The sequence below is a fragment of the Stegostoma tigrinum genome, chromosome 25 (genome assembly GCF_030684315.1).
Source record: "Stegostoma tigrinum isolate sSteTig4 chromosome 25, sSteTig4.hap1, whole genome shotgun sequence".
NCBI classification, from domain to species: domain Eukaryota; kingdom Metazoa; phylum Chordata; class Chondrichthyes; order Orectolobiformes; family Stegostomatidae; genus Stegostoma; species Stegostoma tigrinum.
The window spans coordinates 43623714-43641154 of NC_081378.1; the positions used below are offsets into that span (position 1 = coordinate 43623714).

A 17441-nucleotide genomic window follows, 5' to 3' on the forward strand; every position below is an offset into this window, starting at 1 on the left:
TTTCCTCCCTCAATTGAAAGATGTGCCGGTTAGGTGGATTGACAGTGCTAAATTGCCCATAGTGTCCATGGGAAATGCAGAGTTACACAGATTGGGGGCTTGGGTCTCGGTGGGAAGGTCTTCAGGCGGTTGGTGAGGACTGAATGGGCCTTCTTGCACACTGTAGGGATTCTATTCAATAATTGTTGGAATAACCCATCTGGTTCACCAGTGTCCTTTAGGGAAGGAAATCGCCATCCTTACCTGGTCTGGCCTACATGTGGCTCCAGACCCACATCAATGTGGTTTACCTTCTGGGCTGTTATGGACAGGTGATAAATGCTGACTGAACCGGTGACACCCACATCCCATGAATGAATAAACAAAAAAGAATAATTAAGAACTGCAACAACCTCCTCCAAACCTAAATTTCCATGTTTTCTTGGGATTAATTCAAAGAAAGTCTGTTAAATACTTACTTTAAACTCATGACTCCAGTCGTTGTTCATCTCCTATGAAAGTTCCCAAGTTGAAGACTTGAGAGAGAAACCTCGCCAAGCCCTGAGATGACTATCCATCATGTTTTCAAGGTATTGGGCTGTAACATTGTGCAGTAGGGGTTAAGAACTATAAGGTTAAACAAATGGAGTTCCTAACCTTGGCCAGTTATCGTGAAGGAGACAAGTTACTTCCCTATATAAAGGTGAAAGAAGTTTGGACAGGAGAACAAGTCAAGCCAACTCTCCATTGCTTAGAGTTATACCTGACACACAGGAAGATTATTGTGGTTGTTAGAGATCAGTCATCTCAGCTCCAGGACACCTCTACAGGAGTTCCTTGTGGTAGTGCCCGAGGCCCAATCATAAGCTGCTCCATCAATGGCTTCCCCTCCATCATTAGGTCAGAAGTGGGGATGTTTGCCGATGCTTGCACAATGTTCAGCATCGTTCACAACTCCTCAGCTACTGAAGAAGCTCATGTCCAAATGCAACAAGATCCGGACAATATTCAGGCTTGGGTTGACAAGTGGCAGGTAACATTTGTGCCGTATGAATGCCAGGCTATGACCGTCGCCAATAAGGGGAAATCCACCCACTGCCCCTGGACATTCAATGGTGTTATCATCATTGAAGCACCCACAATCAACATCATTGGAATTATCATTGACCATAAACTTAACTGCACTCACCACATTAACAGAGTGGCCTTATGAGCAGGTCAGAGGCCAGGAATACTCCGGGAGTAACTCAGCTTCTGATTCCCTAAAGCCTGTCCATCATCTACAAGGCACAAGTCAGGAATGGGATGGAATACTCCCCACTTGCCTGGATGAGAGCAGCACGACCAACACTGAGGAAGCTTGATACCACCCAGGACAAAGCAGCCGCTTGATTGGCACTACATTCACAAGCATTTACTTCCTCCACCACCAATGCTCAGTAGCAGCAGTGTGTACTATCTACAAAATGCACTGCAGAAATTTACCAAAGATTCTCAGACAGCACCTTCCAAACCCATGACCGTTTCCATCTAGAAACACAAGTGCAGCAGATACATGAGAACACCACCGACTTCAAGTTCTCCTCACTATCCTGACTTGGAAATATATCGGTGTTCCTTCACTGTGTTGCTGGGTCAAAATCCTGGAATTCCCTCCTTAAGGGCATTGTGGGTCAACCCACAGCAACTGGACTGCAGCGGTTCAAGAAGGCATCTCACCACCACCTTCTCCAGAGCAACTAGGGATGGGCAAGAAATGAATAAATTTTTAAAAAAGACGATGCAGTCTTCAAAGAGATGCAAAAGAAAGGTGCATTTTTATCGCAAGGTGAGCAATATCAATTCTTGTGTTTTTTTTTAAACCAAACGTTTCAGCATTGTGATACAGGTCAATTGTCTAACATTGTGCACCTTCATACCCATGGATTAAACAAGGGATAATCCACTTCCCTCCTCTGAGCCTCACTGATGTGGAGCATAATTGGAAGATGGGGTAATAATTCCCAGCTGTGTACTCTCCTTCACCACAGTTCCTGCCAAGGGAGTAGTTAACTTATCTGGCCCGTCGCCAAGAAGCCGGTATCTGTTGTTGCTGATTTAGGACAATCTATTTTATCTCCTGAGTAGAATGATCATTGTGAATTAGGTAGGACCAGCAACTGATACAGTGAAATTACATGGGGTTCTGGGTGAGTGTTTGGGTTAGCTGAAGTTCAGTGCTTCACTCTGTCAAGTACATTTAATTTCCTTGACCTCTGACTATGTAGGGCAGCCATGACAAAGCCTCTGTTGACAGAAATGAAACTCATCTTCTCCATTCGGTGTTTACGTCATTCAATCAAGAGGGATGTGTGCATTGCTGGCTGGGCCAGCGTTTATCATCCATCCCTAAACTACCTCCAACTAGTGGGCAGTGAGCTGCCACCTTGAGCTGCTGCAGCCCACAGTGTTGTTAGCAAGGGAGTTCTACTATTTTGTTAGTGAAGGAACAGAGATATGCTTCCAAGGTAAGGCAGTGTGTGGCTTAGAGGGGAGTGTGCAATTGGTGGTTCTCGCACAGATCTCCTCTTCCTGTCCACCTAAATGGTAGAGGTTACAGATTAATAAAATGCGATGAGAAGAGTCGTCTTAGTGCAACCTGTAGGTGATGCACACGGCTGCCCGTGTGGCACTGGTGAAGGGAGTGCATGTTGAAAGCCTTGAGGCACTACTTAAATAAGAAAACTGAGTCTGGTCAATATTCCGAAAGATTAGGTCAGAACTTCCTGTTTAAGACAAAATGTACAATTGGCATTTGTCATTATTTTTGTGCAAAGGTGTGCAATTTAAGGGAATGGGTAGGTGGTAGCTAGAGAACAATATCCAAGATATAGTACTCCACAAAAGGACATTTTGCTATCTGTTCCACAACTGAAATGCATCCGGCAAGTAGGTACTGTACTTGCATAGTAAATCCAAGCTAATTTTACCACAAAGTTTCATGTTCTGTCATTTACCACACAGGCAGTTTTTAACAGTGCGAACGGTATTAATTAATGCCATTGCTTTATCTCCAAGGGCTGTGAAAACGTGATCATTCAGTACATTCAAGTAAGTAGATTTCTAGGTATGAAAGATATCCAGGAATACAGGGGCGATGGTACAGGAGAAGACAACCAGCAATGCTTTTGTTGAATGACAGAACAAGTTTGATGGATCAAATGGCCTACTGCTATTTTCATAATTAGATTCTGACACTGAAAATTAACTAATTCGAGTGTGGGATGCCATTTCTGTAGATAATAAATGTTGGTGCTTATACAAATAAAATTTTACTTGTTATTTTTCCTTTCTGTCCTGCTTTTCCCTTGCGTTCCCCTTGTGGCAGCTTCAGTCAGTTTTTGACTCCATGCAGTGTTTTCTTTGGTATCACAGCGGGTCAGGCCCAGGATTCCAACAGGGGCACGGGCCCTCGAGCCCGCAGCCATGAAATGGACTTTGTCTTAAATTCTCTCGTTTAATTTTTTTTCTTTGTTATATTATTGTGGAAGTACTGAACTTTTATTTCTTCTTTTATCCAATTTATCAGTGTGACGTGTTTTTGAATTTCTGTGAAGCTGGGCTTTTTAATCACCTTTATTTTTCTAATTTTTTTCCCCTAAAAATTTGTACTCAACAATCTTACTCAGATACCTTTGTATCTAAGATGGCACTGTAAGTGACGGTTTGTAAACTTTTTCTTGTACTTGTGTAATGCAACAATAAAGCTAACTGAAATTCAATTTCTCTCACTTTTTAAAATTCTTTTCTCTCTAGTCTCTCTCAGTGCCTGACTTGATCTTGAAATTGGTCGCTCTGATGTTCACTGCCTATTCCTTTAAAAGGTTACTTTGGCTAAGCCGTCAAGATTTTTCCTGTGTCCAGACAGGTTACCAGTGGTGTCCAAGATTGTGGGGAAGGAGTGAGTAAAAGGCATTGAAGTGATTGATTAGCGCCAGTCATGTGGGATGGCACGGCAGCCTGAATGGCCTACCCCTGTTCCTGGGTCCCAAAAGTCCTGGTTTCTGCCTTTGTGATAATATTGACTCACATTTTCGACAGCCTGGCAAACAAAAGTGTGCATGGACGTGTATTGCTAATGGGCAGATGTTCTGCAAAGAAAAACCTGACCCTCTAGCATCTATTCATTCATCATTTGCTATGTACAAATTGAATACTTTGTTTATCTATATAACTGTGATTGCACTTCAAAAATGATTGACTGTGAAGAATTTTGGGGAAACCTAAGCGAATAATGAAATGCTGTTTAAATCTTTTTCATCTTTCACCTGTCCTTCAGCTATTCCAAAACTCAAACACGTGACTGATTCTATTTTGTGCAGAGGGTTTTCATATTTAAAACACAATTTCAAATTAAGAACAAAAACAAGCAACATCCCTTTAATTTTCTCTCCATTTAATAGTGATATTGCTTTAAATTGTGCAATGCGGCTCACAATTGTAGATTAAGTCACCATTTTAGTTCCTCTAATTGTAACATATTTTCAGGATGTCAATTGCTTAAGTGTGACTGGAATTGCAATGCCAAATAAGATTAACAGTAAATAAAACATTGTTTCATTGAACAGTTGCTTTCCAAAATAAGAAGACAAGTTGCAACAGAAAATAATTATTCCTTTCAGTTGTGGGGTGGCTTCATGCTGAGTTAGAAGCAGATTTCACACTTGAAGAGCTCCTTGTGACCTGGCAGCTGGGGAGATCAATAGGGTTTCAACCTATTATAGTTACTGGAGACGGTGTCAGAGAGAAGAAAGGGGGAACATAAAAACAATGAGAATTAGGTACTGAAACGACAATACAGTATGTGAGACACTTAATAAACATTTAAGTTTTAATTACTCCCTCCTGAATGCCATTATGGTCTATCTACAGCACATGGGCAGCTCACCACCACCTCCTTGAGGACAACTAGGGAAGGGCAATAACACAACACCTACATCCCATGAGTAAAATTAGAACAAAAGGCCTAATAAGCCTCCCCCTCGAATTGGACGCCAGGGGAAGATTTGAAACACAAGGTGGAAATACGCAGAAAATCTGTCAGCATCTGTTGAGGAAAGGCTCAACGTTTGTCACATGTTCAGCCCATTTAAAAATGGATTTCCAGGCATCTGCAGAATTTTATGGCCTCTTGGTTTGTGGATCGAGATGTGGTCATGTTTCAAACAGTGGACATGTGGAAAATAGCACTTACTAATGGCTGTAAAAAGAACCCAAGGGTGCAGCTCAGAATCAGTAGAAGCACCAGACTGAAGAATTTCTTTAAAGTTACAGCACCCAAATGTACTTTCTGTATCAGTCTCCCCACCATGCTTACAAAAAAGTGAGTACCATCTTATCTGGCAGTGGATGCTGAGCTCTCTTTCCAGGACTGACATTCCAGTTGAGTAAACATTGTGTTGTGAGCTGATTTTAAGGCTGGAAGTTCTGTCTCCTGCAATGGTTTTCACCAACTTCTGTCGTTCTCCAGATTACCTGACAATGGGCATCCTCGATGAAAGGTTATCTTTTCAGCAGAGAAGCCGGAGTGGTCGCTTTGTTAAATATTCCCGCATTCACCGCTGATTCTGACTTCCGTCGGCCTTTTCTATTGAACGCCAGATGATGTTTCGATGTAAAAGTAGCCGGCAATGGTGCAATGTCAATCGAATGGCGTTTTTGTCTCGCGCCTGCACCTGATGGCTGAAAGCACACACACCCACAAAACATCAGGGGCATAGATAAGGTGAATAGCAAAGGTGTGGGGGAGTTCAATATCAGAGGGCACAGCTTTAAGATGAGAGGTGAAAGATTTTAAAAGGGATGCAAGGGGCTAGTTTTCCACATGATCCGTATGTGGACTGAACTGGAGAGAAAGAGCTAAACACGGGCACACTTACAATGTTCAGAAGACATTTGGACAGATGCCTGAATCGGAAAGGCTTAGAGGGATATGGGCCCAAACGCAGGCAAGTGGAGACTAGTTTTGTAGAATCCCTACAGCCCGGAAGCAGGCCATTTGGCCCATTAAGTCCACACTGACACTCCAAAAAGCATCTCGTGCAGACCCATCCCTGCATTTTCCATGGCTAATCCACCTAGCTTCCACATCCCTGGATACTACGGACAATTTTAGCATGGCCAATCCGCCTAACCTGCACAGCTTTGGAATGTGGGAGGAAGCTGCTGCACCTGGATGAAACCTACACAGACACAGGGAGAACATGCAAACTCCGCACAGAGTTGCCTGAGGGTGGAATCAAACCCAGGTCCCTAGTGCTGTGAGGCAGCAGTGCTAACCGCTGAGCCACCCAATTTAGTTTGGGAAACTTGGTCAGCATGTAAGAGTTAGACTGAAAGGTCTGTTTCAGTTTTATATGACTCTACTCCGAGAGTAGTAAGGGAATGGAACGCTTTGCCTGCAACGGTAGTAGATTCACCAACTTTAGGTACCTTTAAGTCGTCATTGGATAAGCATATGGATGTACATGGAATAGTGTAGGTTAGATGGGCTTGAGATCGGTATGACAGGTCGGCACAACATCGAGGGCCGAAGGGCCTGTACTGTGCTGTTATGTTCTATGTTCTATAACTGGCAAACTTCTTAAATAGTTCCTACCTTCTTTCAAAAACAAAGTTTGAAATGTATAATACCAATGCTTTAAGGGTGTTTTGTCAACCACATCATGTCGGAGTGCAGTCTTGAGGAGGTCTGATCAAATAGGTCTGTCAGGGACCTATTAGGGATACCACTGGAGCTGTATGAGGTTTTTTTGCAACCATCTGGAAGCATTGTCCCTACTATTTTTCAGCTGCCAGCTCACTAAGTGTATTGAATTTGACCTCAAGACCTCCTGTTTCTGAATCCACTTCCATAACCTCTGGGTTAATTGTTTATCCAATATTAGCCAGCAATCTTGTTTAGAGACTGAATGCATGGAAGCCATCCTAGGCTGTACATACGGAAACAAAAGTTAAAGATAAGATTGACTCTCTACGGTCTCTGGCTTGGATTCAAGAAATAATGGTCTTCACAGGAAGACGTCCCAACAGCTATGTTTACACTCTGGTCATCCACCGAGACACAGCAGTTGTTAAATTTCAATTGCTCCTACGCAGAGAACAAATTGAAATTAAAATGAAACAAATGCACAGACTCCACTCTAATTTTGTTCACTGCTTGATTATAATCATTTTCTCAGATGTAAGTAACAAACGATAAAATAGAGCCAAGGTGACTTTGGAAGTAACGACAATGGTTGTAACATTTTTAGAAAGAAAGGGTTAATCATAATAAACTGTTCCAGTCAAAGGCAAGCTCTTGTTGCTTCAATTAACTTACTGATCGTCCTTTCCTATCATTTCCCTCAGGTGGAAGAATACCAAATTGAAGTAGCACTGAGTAAATAGGCAGGTACATCTAAGCATAGTTGAAGAGCAGCTCACCAGCTGGTTCCCTGTCAGAACTTTGAGATTGGAGGATGGTGTTGGGTTTCTCCTCTGTCCTTTCAATTGATTCCAGAAAAGGCAAACCGTAATATCTAACACCAAATCTCCCTAGTTACATTACTGCCCACTGATAACACATGAATAATTGAGATTTTTTTAAATCTAGGTTAAATTGTTTATTGTAAGTAGCGGAAAATGCCCTGCAAGAGAAACCAAATGTAAACTATTAGATCATCACATAAGACTTCTAATCCAATTTTCACTGGATAACAAGAACAAAGGATAGCACAAAAATATTGTTGCCATGTAACTTTAAATTTGTATGCCTGGCTTTGTGAATTATTGAGCTCCCTTCTTCAATTATTGGCTTTCATTTAGCTCATTTTCAGCCTTTTTCATGTGCTTCATCTCTCTGAATTATTATTCTGAGTTTAGCTTGCTGCTTGAAATAGTTTCAAACACAGGAACTGAAGCAACCAACATATCTGGCAGTACAATCTGTTGGACATCTCAGTTGCTAGCACTGTTGCCTATTGAGTTATTGGATTTGGAGTTCAAGGTGCATTGCAGTGATTTCAACCCAAAACACCAGGCTGATACTCCAGGACACTGTTGGAGGGTTTGGGTAGACTCAAAACATTAGCTTGTTCTCTCTCCATGATCGGTGTTTGGGGAGCTTGCTGCCTACAAATTGGCTGCCACATTTCTACATTATAATAGTGATCACAGCTCAAAAGTATAGCATTGTTTATAAAATACTTCAAGATGTCTTGAGATCACAAAAGACTCAAATGTAGTGTTTATGTGTGTGTGTATGTGTGTGCAGAAATAAATACAAGTTACAAGGGAGGCAAAGGCCTAGTGGAATTATTGCTGGACTGTTAATCCAGAGACCCAGATAATGTTCTGGGCACTCAGGTTCAGATCCTGGCATGGCAGATGGTGGGATTTGAATTCAATAAAAAAAATCTGGAATTAAGAATCTAATAGTGAACTTGTGTCAATTGTCAGGAAAAACCCATCTGGTTCACTAATGTCCTTTAGGGAAGGAAACTGCCATCCTTACCTGGCCTGGCCTGAATGTGACTCCAGACCCACAGCAATGTGGTAGACTCTGAACTGTCCTCTGGGCAATTAGGGATGGGCAATAAATGCTGCCAGGTCAGCAACGCCTTATTCCATGAATGAATAAAGGAAAATAAAAAGTTGTTCTTTCATCTGAGTGGCATCAATTAAAAACTGCAAAACCAGGTTGCTCATTTTCTGCAAAGTGGAGCAAAGGTTAGTATTATCTCCACCTATTCTTATGGTAAATGTCATCCTGTTACATGCAGATGCCTTAGTAATTATGAGCAAAGCACCTCATAATTTTGAACAACTTCATTACAAGGTCCCTTGCAAATCTTCCTTGAGAGCCCAGTTTCTCAAGCTCCTCTTTATCCACTGCCCCTTACCCGTGGCGTCATCATATCTCGTCACTACCTTGCTATTGTTTGCGATGTCTTCCTAGATACAGAAAATCCTATGTCCCTAAACTTCCCAATTGTTCATTTGCTGAGCAGCTGTAAGGTGTTTCCTTGAGAATGTACACCAAAGTAATGCAATTGGAAAATGACTTTTTTTTTTAAAAACAGTACCTTTGTAGTACGTGAAAGCACTTTGCTGGAGTGGAGGTCAGTCTTCATTTCTCCTTCTGTTTGGGTTAGGTCATTATCCTCATTCACCCCGTTCTCTTTTACCACCTCTTCCTCATTATCGCTATCGTAACCTAGTTTCCACTGTTTCATCATTTCCAACACGTTTTTGGGCCGTTTGCTCTTACTGGCATCCCCCTGAAAACATGCAAAATTACACCTAAAGTGTCAAACTCCTTAATATGGCAGTGCTATCAGAGCTGTCAGCAGCAGATCAAAGATGGCAAGGTACTCTTTGCAAGTCTCTAACTAGCATACCTCATGTATCAACATTGATTATAGAAGGCAATTTGATACTCTACAGATTTCAAAGACCTTGCAGACTTGAAAGCAGCCATGAATTACTAACAGCTGTTATGAGACTCATTTTCAACGCAGAAGGAAGCCATTCAGCGCATCGTGTTCATACTACTTTAATCCCGCCTTTCCGGCTCTTTGCCCTGGAAGCCGTAGCAATGCAAGTGCATAATTAAAATACTGCTGAAGTGTTATGTGACTTTCTGACTTCACCACTTTTTCAGTCAATAGGACCCAGACTCCCACCACCCTCTGGATTAAAAGCAAATTCTGCCGAACTCTCCTTACACTTCTGATCTTAAATCTATGCCTCCTAGTTAGTGGCCCATCTACTAATGGAAAAAGTGCGTTCCCATCCACTCTAGCGAAGCCCCTCATAATCTTCAATATTCCCTCCTCTAAGGGAAACAAACCCAGCCTATTCAATCTTTCTTCATTGCTCAGACCCACCATCCCAGGCAGCAGCTCCCCTTCACCCTCTGTAATGCAATCACACCTTTCTACAATGTTGTGACCAGAATTGCATGCAGTACTCCAGATATGACCTAACCAGCCTTTTATACTGCATAACCGTGATCCACCTAGCTCCTGTATTCTATGCCTCAGCCATGAAAGGCCAATATCCCAGCTGCTTTCTTAAGCAGCTTATCTATCCTATACTGCTACCCTCAAGGATCTGTGAATATGCACACCAAGATGTCTCTAATCTTCAGTACTTTACAGGGTCATATAATTCATAACATAACCCCTTGTTTTCTTAGACGTGCCAAGAGCATTCCTTCACACTTTTCTGGTTTGAATTCCTTCTGCAATTGCTCCGCCCAGCTGACCAGTCCATTGATATGGTCCCACAGTTTACAGTTATCTTTCTCACTATTTATCACCCTAAAATTTTCATGTCATTCACATACTTCTCGACAATACTCCTTTCATAAAATCCCAAATCATGAATGTACACCACAATGGCCCCAGCACCAAGCCATGTAGAAATGCACTGGAAGCAGATTTCCAGTCACAGAAACATCTCTCTACCATCACCCTCTGCTTCCTGTTTCTCAGTCAGTTTTGGATCCATCATGCCACTTTTGTTGGATCCCATGTGCTCTTACTTTCGTGACCAGTTTGCCATGAGAGTCCTTAACAAAACTCTGCCAAATTCCACAAACACAATACATTACCCACCCTCATGAACACTACTGATTAATTCTTCAAGCATTTGATCAAAGTTGTCAAACAACTACCGCTGACTAATTTGTGTCTTCCCAGGTGTAAATCTATTCTATCCCTCAGAACTCTTTCTAATAACTTGCCTAACACTGGGGTTAGGCTGACCACCATTTAGTTTCCTGGTCGATCCCTTCCTCCTTTTTTTAAACAATGGACAATACTAGTAGTCTTCCAGTCCTCTGACATCTCATATGTAGCCCGGAAGGATTTGATTTTTTTTTAAATTTTAAGAATATACTTTATTCATAAGAGACTTTAATTGTTATAAAGTGGAGGTAGACCCTACTCTGAGAACTAACACCAAAACACTCAAAGAGAAGCACCTTGCCCTATAATCTGTAAAAGTGAGTGTGAAAAGTGTGTAAACCTGCTCTTCAGCAACTTTGTGGGTAAGTAAAAAAAACCTGACACTCACTATACAATCAGCAAGTAACAATTTATCTAACATTAACAGCAAACAAACTAACTGAACTATTAACAAACCATATAAATCCCTTATAACTACTAACTATTCCCGAATAAAGCAAGATTCTAATGATATGCTTTTCCAATAAATACAAGTCCCACTTATATAAAATAACAGAATTTATTCTCAAAATTATGGCTGGGTCAAAAGTCTTCCAGAATGTTCTGTGCTTTTTCCATCGACTGTTCTGCCAGGAATGGCTTCTCCGTTGAATAATCTGTCAGGAATAATAACTAGATGTGCTGTGGGTACCTTTGTTTTTAGATGGTGCGTTCTCTAAGGCTTGGAGAAGACTGTGAGAGTCAATGATTGTCTAAGGTTTTGGAGTAGATCTGTAGCTCAGGTTGTGGGCATTGAGGTTGTTTGGCTCGCTGAGCTGGTTTGTTGTTCCACAGACATTTTGTTACAGTGTTTGGCAACATCCACTATTACCAAGCATGGTAACGAAATGTCTGCGGAACAACAAACCAGCTCGACGAGCCAACCAACCTCAAAGATTCTCTTTTGTGAGCGGAGGGCTGTTAACTCCAGTAAATGGCAGTTAGCTTTCTGCTCTTTGTCCAACTACCCCCTTCTTTTACACCTTTGATGACATATCAATTTCTTATAATAGGATTGTTCCTCTGTTTCAAATCCATCAAACTTAAATGTAATTGGTTTTGGTGCCTATGTGCCTGGTTCAAATTGATTGTCTAAATTCAAAACTTGCTGTCTTGGTAACAAAACAAAATTGCTGCTTGGTCTGCTAACTGTATGACCTTTCGATGCAAATGTTTCTATTTGGATTCTCTGTGTTCTTGCAAACTTTCAACCGCTGCTCACAGGCATTCATTTTACATCTCTAAGAATAGAAAAAACACATCATCTTTTAAAGGGACCACACAATGACTTCCCCCTTAACGTTTTACAAAAACCATGTTCTAACTTCCTGCTTCCCAATCCACAAGCACTCTACCCAACCTCACAACAATATACACATAGTCAGAAATGTAGTTTGGTTCTACAAAGTAGCATATCAGGGAAACAAACAAACATTGGTTTGTTCGGATAGAGTCACACTCCAAAAGCATCTCTTACTTGTGCAAGACTATATTTACATGTATTCAAGGCACTGGGCTTGAATATCTGAACAGCGGTCTAATAACTGACCAGATCCCATTTAATTTCAGCAGCGAGACCTTAGACAGTGATCTTTCTCCAGTGCGCTTTGGCAACAGCTCTCCCAAGTTTTAGTGCATCCCTTAGTATGTGGCCCTGGACCTGGGAATATATCACTTGGTTGGGGTCAACTCCTTGTTCTGGAAGGCCAAAAAATTTTGGGCAGACCAAATTGCAATGGTGCTTGATATTTCTTCCCCAGCAGCTTGGGATATATGTCATCCAGGCCTGTGGATTTATCCACTTTTAAGGCAGTTGAGCCCATTAGTAGTTCCTCTCAATTTATAGTAACTTCTTCTAATATTTCACAGCTCCCCAACCCCCAACCCATCACACAATGTCTATACCTGCACTCCCCTTTTCCAGTGTGAAGATTGACACAAGTATTCATTGAGATCTGTGCCCACATCTTATGCAAAACAATTCTGAAATTATTTAATGCTGTGGTTTAGTAATTTGTCCAAATGAGTTTGAGATTTCAATATACTTCAAAAGTTTATGGGAGTTAAAGAAACTGTTTTGTGAAAGATTTAGTGAGAATAAATAGTTATCTACCAGGCTATTTGATGGCAGGCTATCCCTCTGCACTGTTATATTCAAATTTTGCTTCTGAATGTGTTTTGCTTGTTAAAATTACAACGCACACCTTCATTTTGACCATCTTACTCAGGATTTGTTTGTCATTGTATAACATAGGCAAACATGTTCTGCAAACAAAACCATTCTACTCATTTGAGAAAGGAATTGAATGTAGTCCAATTACAATATGCCAATGCAATCTACTTCTATAACAACTGATGTTATTCTCATGGGTCGAGGCATATATGCATACACATCACTGTTGGAATCCAAATCCAAAATGTGTATGCCCAAATTGGAGCCAAAACATACAGATGCAGAACAAATACAAACAATTTGAATGCACAAAGTTCAATCATGAGTGAAATCTATACTTATCTGTGAAGGTGCTAAGTCTAAATTTTCAAAGTATTTCATTAATAATTACTCACAGTTATCCAATGGTGATTTAGCAGTTCACTGGCTGTCATTCTGTGGGCTGGATCCACTATAAGAAGGCCCTTCAACACTGACTGAGCTATTATAAAGAACATAGAAAACAGAGCGCAATATTTCCATTGTGCTGTATTCTAGCAGAAGACTCACTATGGTACATTAATACAGTTCAGTCATGTGAAGCAGCAGAATTACAATAAGGAAATATTGTAGCTGAATGTTTGATATCACATCTCTATTTAAAGGGTAGTCTCACAGGAGACCCAAAAACAGAGCAGTATGTTCCCTGCTCTGTACACCTTCGCGTAATAACTCTCATATTATAGTCAATAGACTGACACTTAGCATGTTCAAAATGTATGGAGAATTGGCCTATTATTAAATGACACACATTCAAAGATGAGTTCACATTTGAACGAGGGGACTGGTACTTTCTGCCGATGGACAAGGAGAATTTGTGTAGGTGACAAACATAACCATGTGGAAGACTAAAAGAAATGGGAGGTCAAGAGATCAGTGTAGACAGTCACTGTTCAAAGTCACTGGCCTGTCCTAGCTGAAGCCCAATGTCAGGCACTATTGGAGTGATCACTGTGAATTAATAAATAGATATCTTAACTCTAAAAGAAGACTCCAGTGTAGAAGAGAATAATTTAAAATAATTCACTGTAAATAGATACTTTTTAGATCCTTAACCATTTTATGCTGTTTCAACATAACCATATTTAGAAACTGCAGATTATGACCTTGTGTGTGTTTTCATGGGTCCTCATCTCTAGGAAGTGTTAATATGTATAGTAAACTGAAAATCCCTGTCTAGGACCAATATCTGCCTCTTGCCTCCTACGTCCATGAGGGAGTTGGTTTAGCTCAGTAGGAGTGGTGATTGGTCTGTGAAGCAGAGTGATGTTGAAACCATGAGTGCAATTCCCGGACCAACTGAGGTTAATGTGAAGGAATCGCTTTCTCAACCTTTTCCCGTCTCCTAGGGGTATGGTGGCCCTCAGGTTAAATCACCACCAGTCATCTCTCTCTAATGAGAGAGCAGCCCTATGGTCAGGTAAGACAATGGAGGCTTGACCTGATCTTTGCAAGGTAGCAGATATCATTCTCTCTAGTATTTAGTTAGGTGTTAATGCCAAAGAAACTGTTAAAAGTTGTCAATAAACAACACAATAGCAAAATTAAAGCCTAAACATTAGCACTAGTATTTCAGTTTTTCTAGCTTCTTAGAAAATAGAAACTCACAACTCTCTGCTAACACTAAGTAAGTTATTTTTCTCTTATTTTCCTGAAATAGCTGTTTTTAAGAAGTTCCAGATCGTTTTGTCTTCAAAGGCTCCATTGCAAACTTCTGTTTCTAAGGTGGTAGATGGATTGAGATAGATTACCTTCCAACTATTAACTAAAACCTCATAATCTTTGGCACCTTTCCGAATTTAATACAGTTCTTAATGAGACTCAACTCTTAACAAGTTTTGTACTTGAATTGTGTGATGTCGCAAGGTAATGAGCTAACCAAACACATGTAGATGTTTGCAGGTACTGTTGAATTTCTTTCATACCTCTGACAATTTTTAAAAGCTGAGCAATATTAAGCTAAAGTTCAAACAAAATGCAGAACCAAAACAGAATACATTCTCAAAACATTTGACAGATTCACACAGGGTAATCACTAAGTTCCTCTCTTGTCACATTTCACTGTACTTAAGGAGCTTACCACTCTCACTAATAGACTTCAGAGATGAATGAGAAAAATCTAGCTCCCCTTTTGTAATTTCCTCATATAATTTTTCTGAAGTTGTAGCTGTAAAAGGAGCTTGACCACACAGCCTGTAAGGCAAAACAAAGTAAGAAATCATTCTTAGATTTTCAATTTGCTCAGAATCATGCACTAGTGCAAAGGCTATTTGGACATTTCTTTTATTTAGATACATAGGTATAATGTCCTGATCAACATCTCCTTTTGGGGTGTTAGCTCTAGGAAGACAACACTGGCAATGGAACATTGGAAATGATTAAAAGCAGATCTCCAAAGTGCTGCTGATGATGCAGAAACCAACTCCGATTGTTTAAAAATTATGAAGCTTGCTGTTTGCCCTGCGCAAAATCTTTCTGTGATTGCTCAGAAATTAAAAGTCTTTGAATGCCAGTTTGGGGAATGACAATTGCTAAGATTAATTTGGCACTTATTTTTACATAGAATTCTACGGCACAGTAACAGGTCAGCTGTTCAATGCAAAGATCCTGCCCTTCAAAGGTCTCCTACCACCTTACTTCATCCAACTGAAACACTATTTATTTAACTCTCACATACTTATCCATCATTCCTTTAACTTTGTCCATTATTCATCTCAATTCCTGCATTTGATAGCAAGGCCCTGGTACTCACCAGCCTTGAGTTTCTCCTGAATTCCTTATTGAATCCATTATGGATTGCCTTATGATTCTGACCTTTTGTTTCGGACGAGCTCACAGGTGGAACCATCTTCTCTACATTTACCTTTAATTCTGAGTGACTTTATTTGGGTCAATTTACTCAGAGTCAGAAAGTCATACAACACAGAAACAAACCCTTCAATCCAAACAGTTCATGCCAAACATAATCCCAAACTAAACCAGTTCCATACCCCTCCAAACTTTCTTTATACGTTCACAGGATGAGGGTGTTGCTGGCTAGGCCAGCATTTATTGCCCATCCTTAATTGCTCTGAGGGCAGTTATGAGTGAATCACATTGCTGTAAGTCTGGAATTACATGTAGGATAGACTAGGTAAGGGTGGCAGTTTCCTTCCCTAAAGGGCATTAGTGAGCCAAATGGGTTTTTCCGACAATCAGTTCATTCCAGATATTTTATTTAATTCAAATTCCATCATCTGCTATGGCAGGATTCATACCTGGAGCCCCAGAACATTAAATGGGTCTCTGGATTAACAGTCCAGCAATAATACCATCAGGCCATTGCTTCACCTTGAATGACACATTCAATGATGTGTTCACATTTGAACGAGGGGACTGGTACTTTCTGCCTATTGACAAAGAGAGAATTTGTGTAGGTGACAAATATAACCATGTGGCAGACTAAAAGAAATGGGAGGCCAAGAGATCAGTGTAGACAGTCGCTGCTCAAGGTCGCTGGCTTGTCCTAGCTGGACCCCTACGTCAGGCACTAATGGAGAGATCACTGTGAATTAATAAATAGATATCTTAACTCCAAAGAAGTCTCCAGTGTAGAAGAGAATAATTTTAAATAATTCACTGTAAATAGATACTTTTTAGATCCTTAACCATTTTATGCTGTTTCAACATAACCATATTTAGAAACTGCAGATTATGACCTTGTGTGTGTTTTCATGGGTCCTCATCTCTAGGAAGTGTTAATATGTATAGTAAACTGAAAATCCCTGTCTAGGACCAATATCTGCCTCTTGCCTCCTACGTCCATGAGGGAGTTGGTTTAGCTCAGTAGGAGTGGTGATTGGTCTGTGAAGCAGAGTGATGTTGAAACCATGAGTGCAATTCCCGGACCAACTGAGGTTAATGTGAAGGAATCGCTTTCTCAACCTTTTCCCGTCTCCTAGGGGTATGGTGGCCCTCAGGTTAAATCACCACCAGTCATCTCTCTCTAATGAGAGAGCAGCCCTATGGTCTGATAAGACAATGGCAACCTTTCTTATTGATGTACTTTTCCAAATGTCTTTTAAACATTAAAATTTTATCCCCATCCGCCACTTCCTCAGAAAGTTTATTCCACATGCAAACTACCCTCTGTGTAAAACATTTTCCCCTCCTGTCTTTTTTAAATCTCTCCGTCTCACCTTAAACCTGTGTCCCCTAGTCTTGAAATCCCTTATTCTAGGGAAAACACAACTGCCATTAACTCTTTCTAGACCCCTCATTATTTTATAGACTTCTATAATGTATCCGCAACCTGCCATACTGCAGTGAAAAAGTCCCTGCCTCACCTTCTTCGCTGTCTACTTTGCTACCAATTTTGGTGTTGTCCACAGATTACTAACCATGTCCACTACATTCTCATTCACAACATCTACATAAATGATGACATAAAGGATCCAGAACAGCGCTGATGACAGGCTTCCAGTCTGAAGAGCAATCCTCCATCACCACTGTCTGTCTCC

General features: G+C 40.7%; 1 protein-coding gene across 1 annotated transcript in view; it reads right to left on the reverse strand.

The window, feature by feature from the left end:
- Positions 1-4397: 4397 nt before the first annotated feature.
- LOC125463257 (serine/threonine-protein kinase 33-like) overlaps positions 4398-17441 on the reverse strand; it is an 84885-nt gene continuing 71841 nt past the window's right edge. The window contains exons 9-13 of the mRNA XM_048554298.2: positions 15023-15135; positions 13299-13384; positions 9084-9278; positions 5494-5700; positions 4398-4745 (exon numbers count right to left, since the gene is read on the reverse strand). Coding sequence (XP_048410255.2) covers positions 5521-5700; positions 9084-9278; positions 13299-13384; positions 15023-15135 — 574 coding nt within the window. The 3' untranslated portion in view covers positions 4398-4745; positions 5494-5520. The remainder of the gene's footprint in view (positions 4746-5493; positions 5701-9083; positions 9279-13298; positions 13385-15022; positions 15136-17441) is intronic.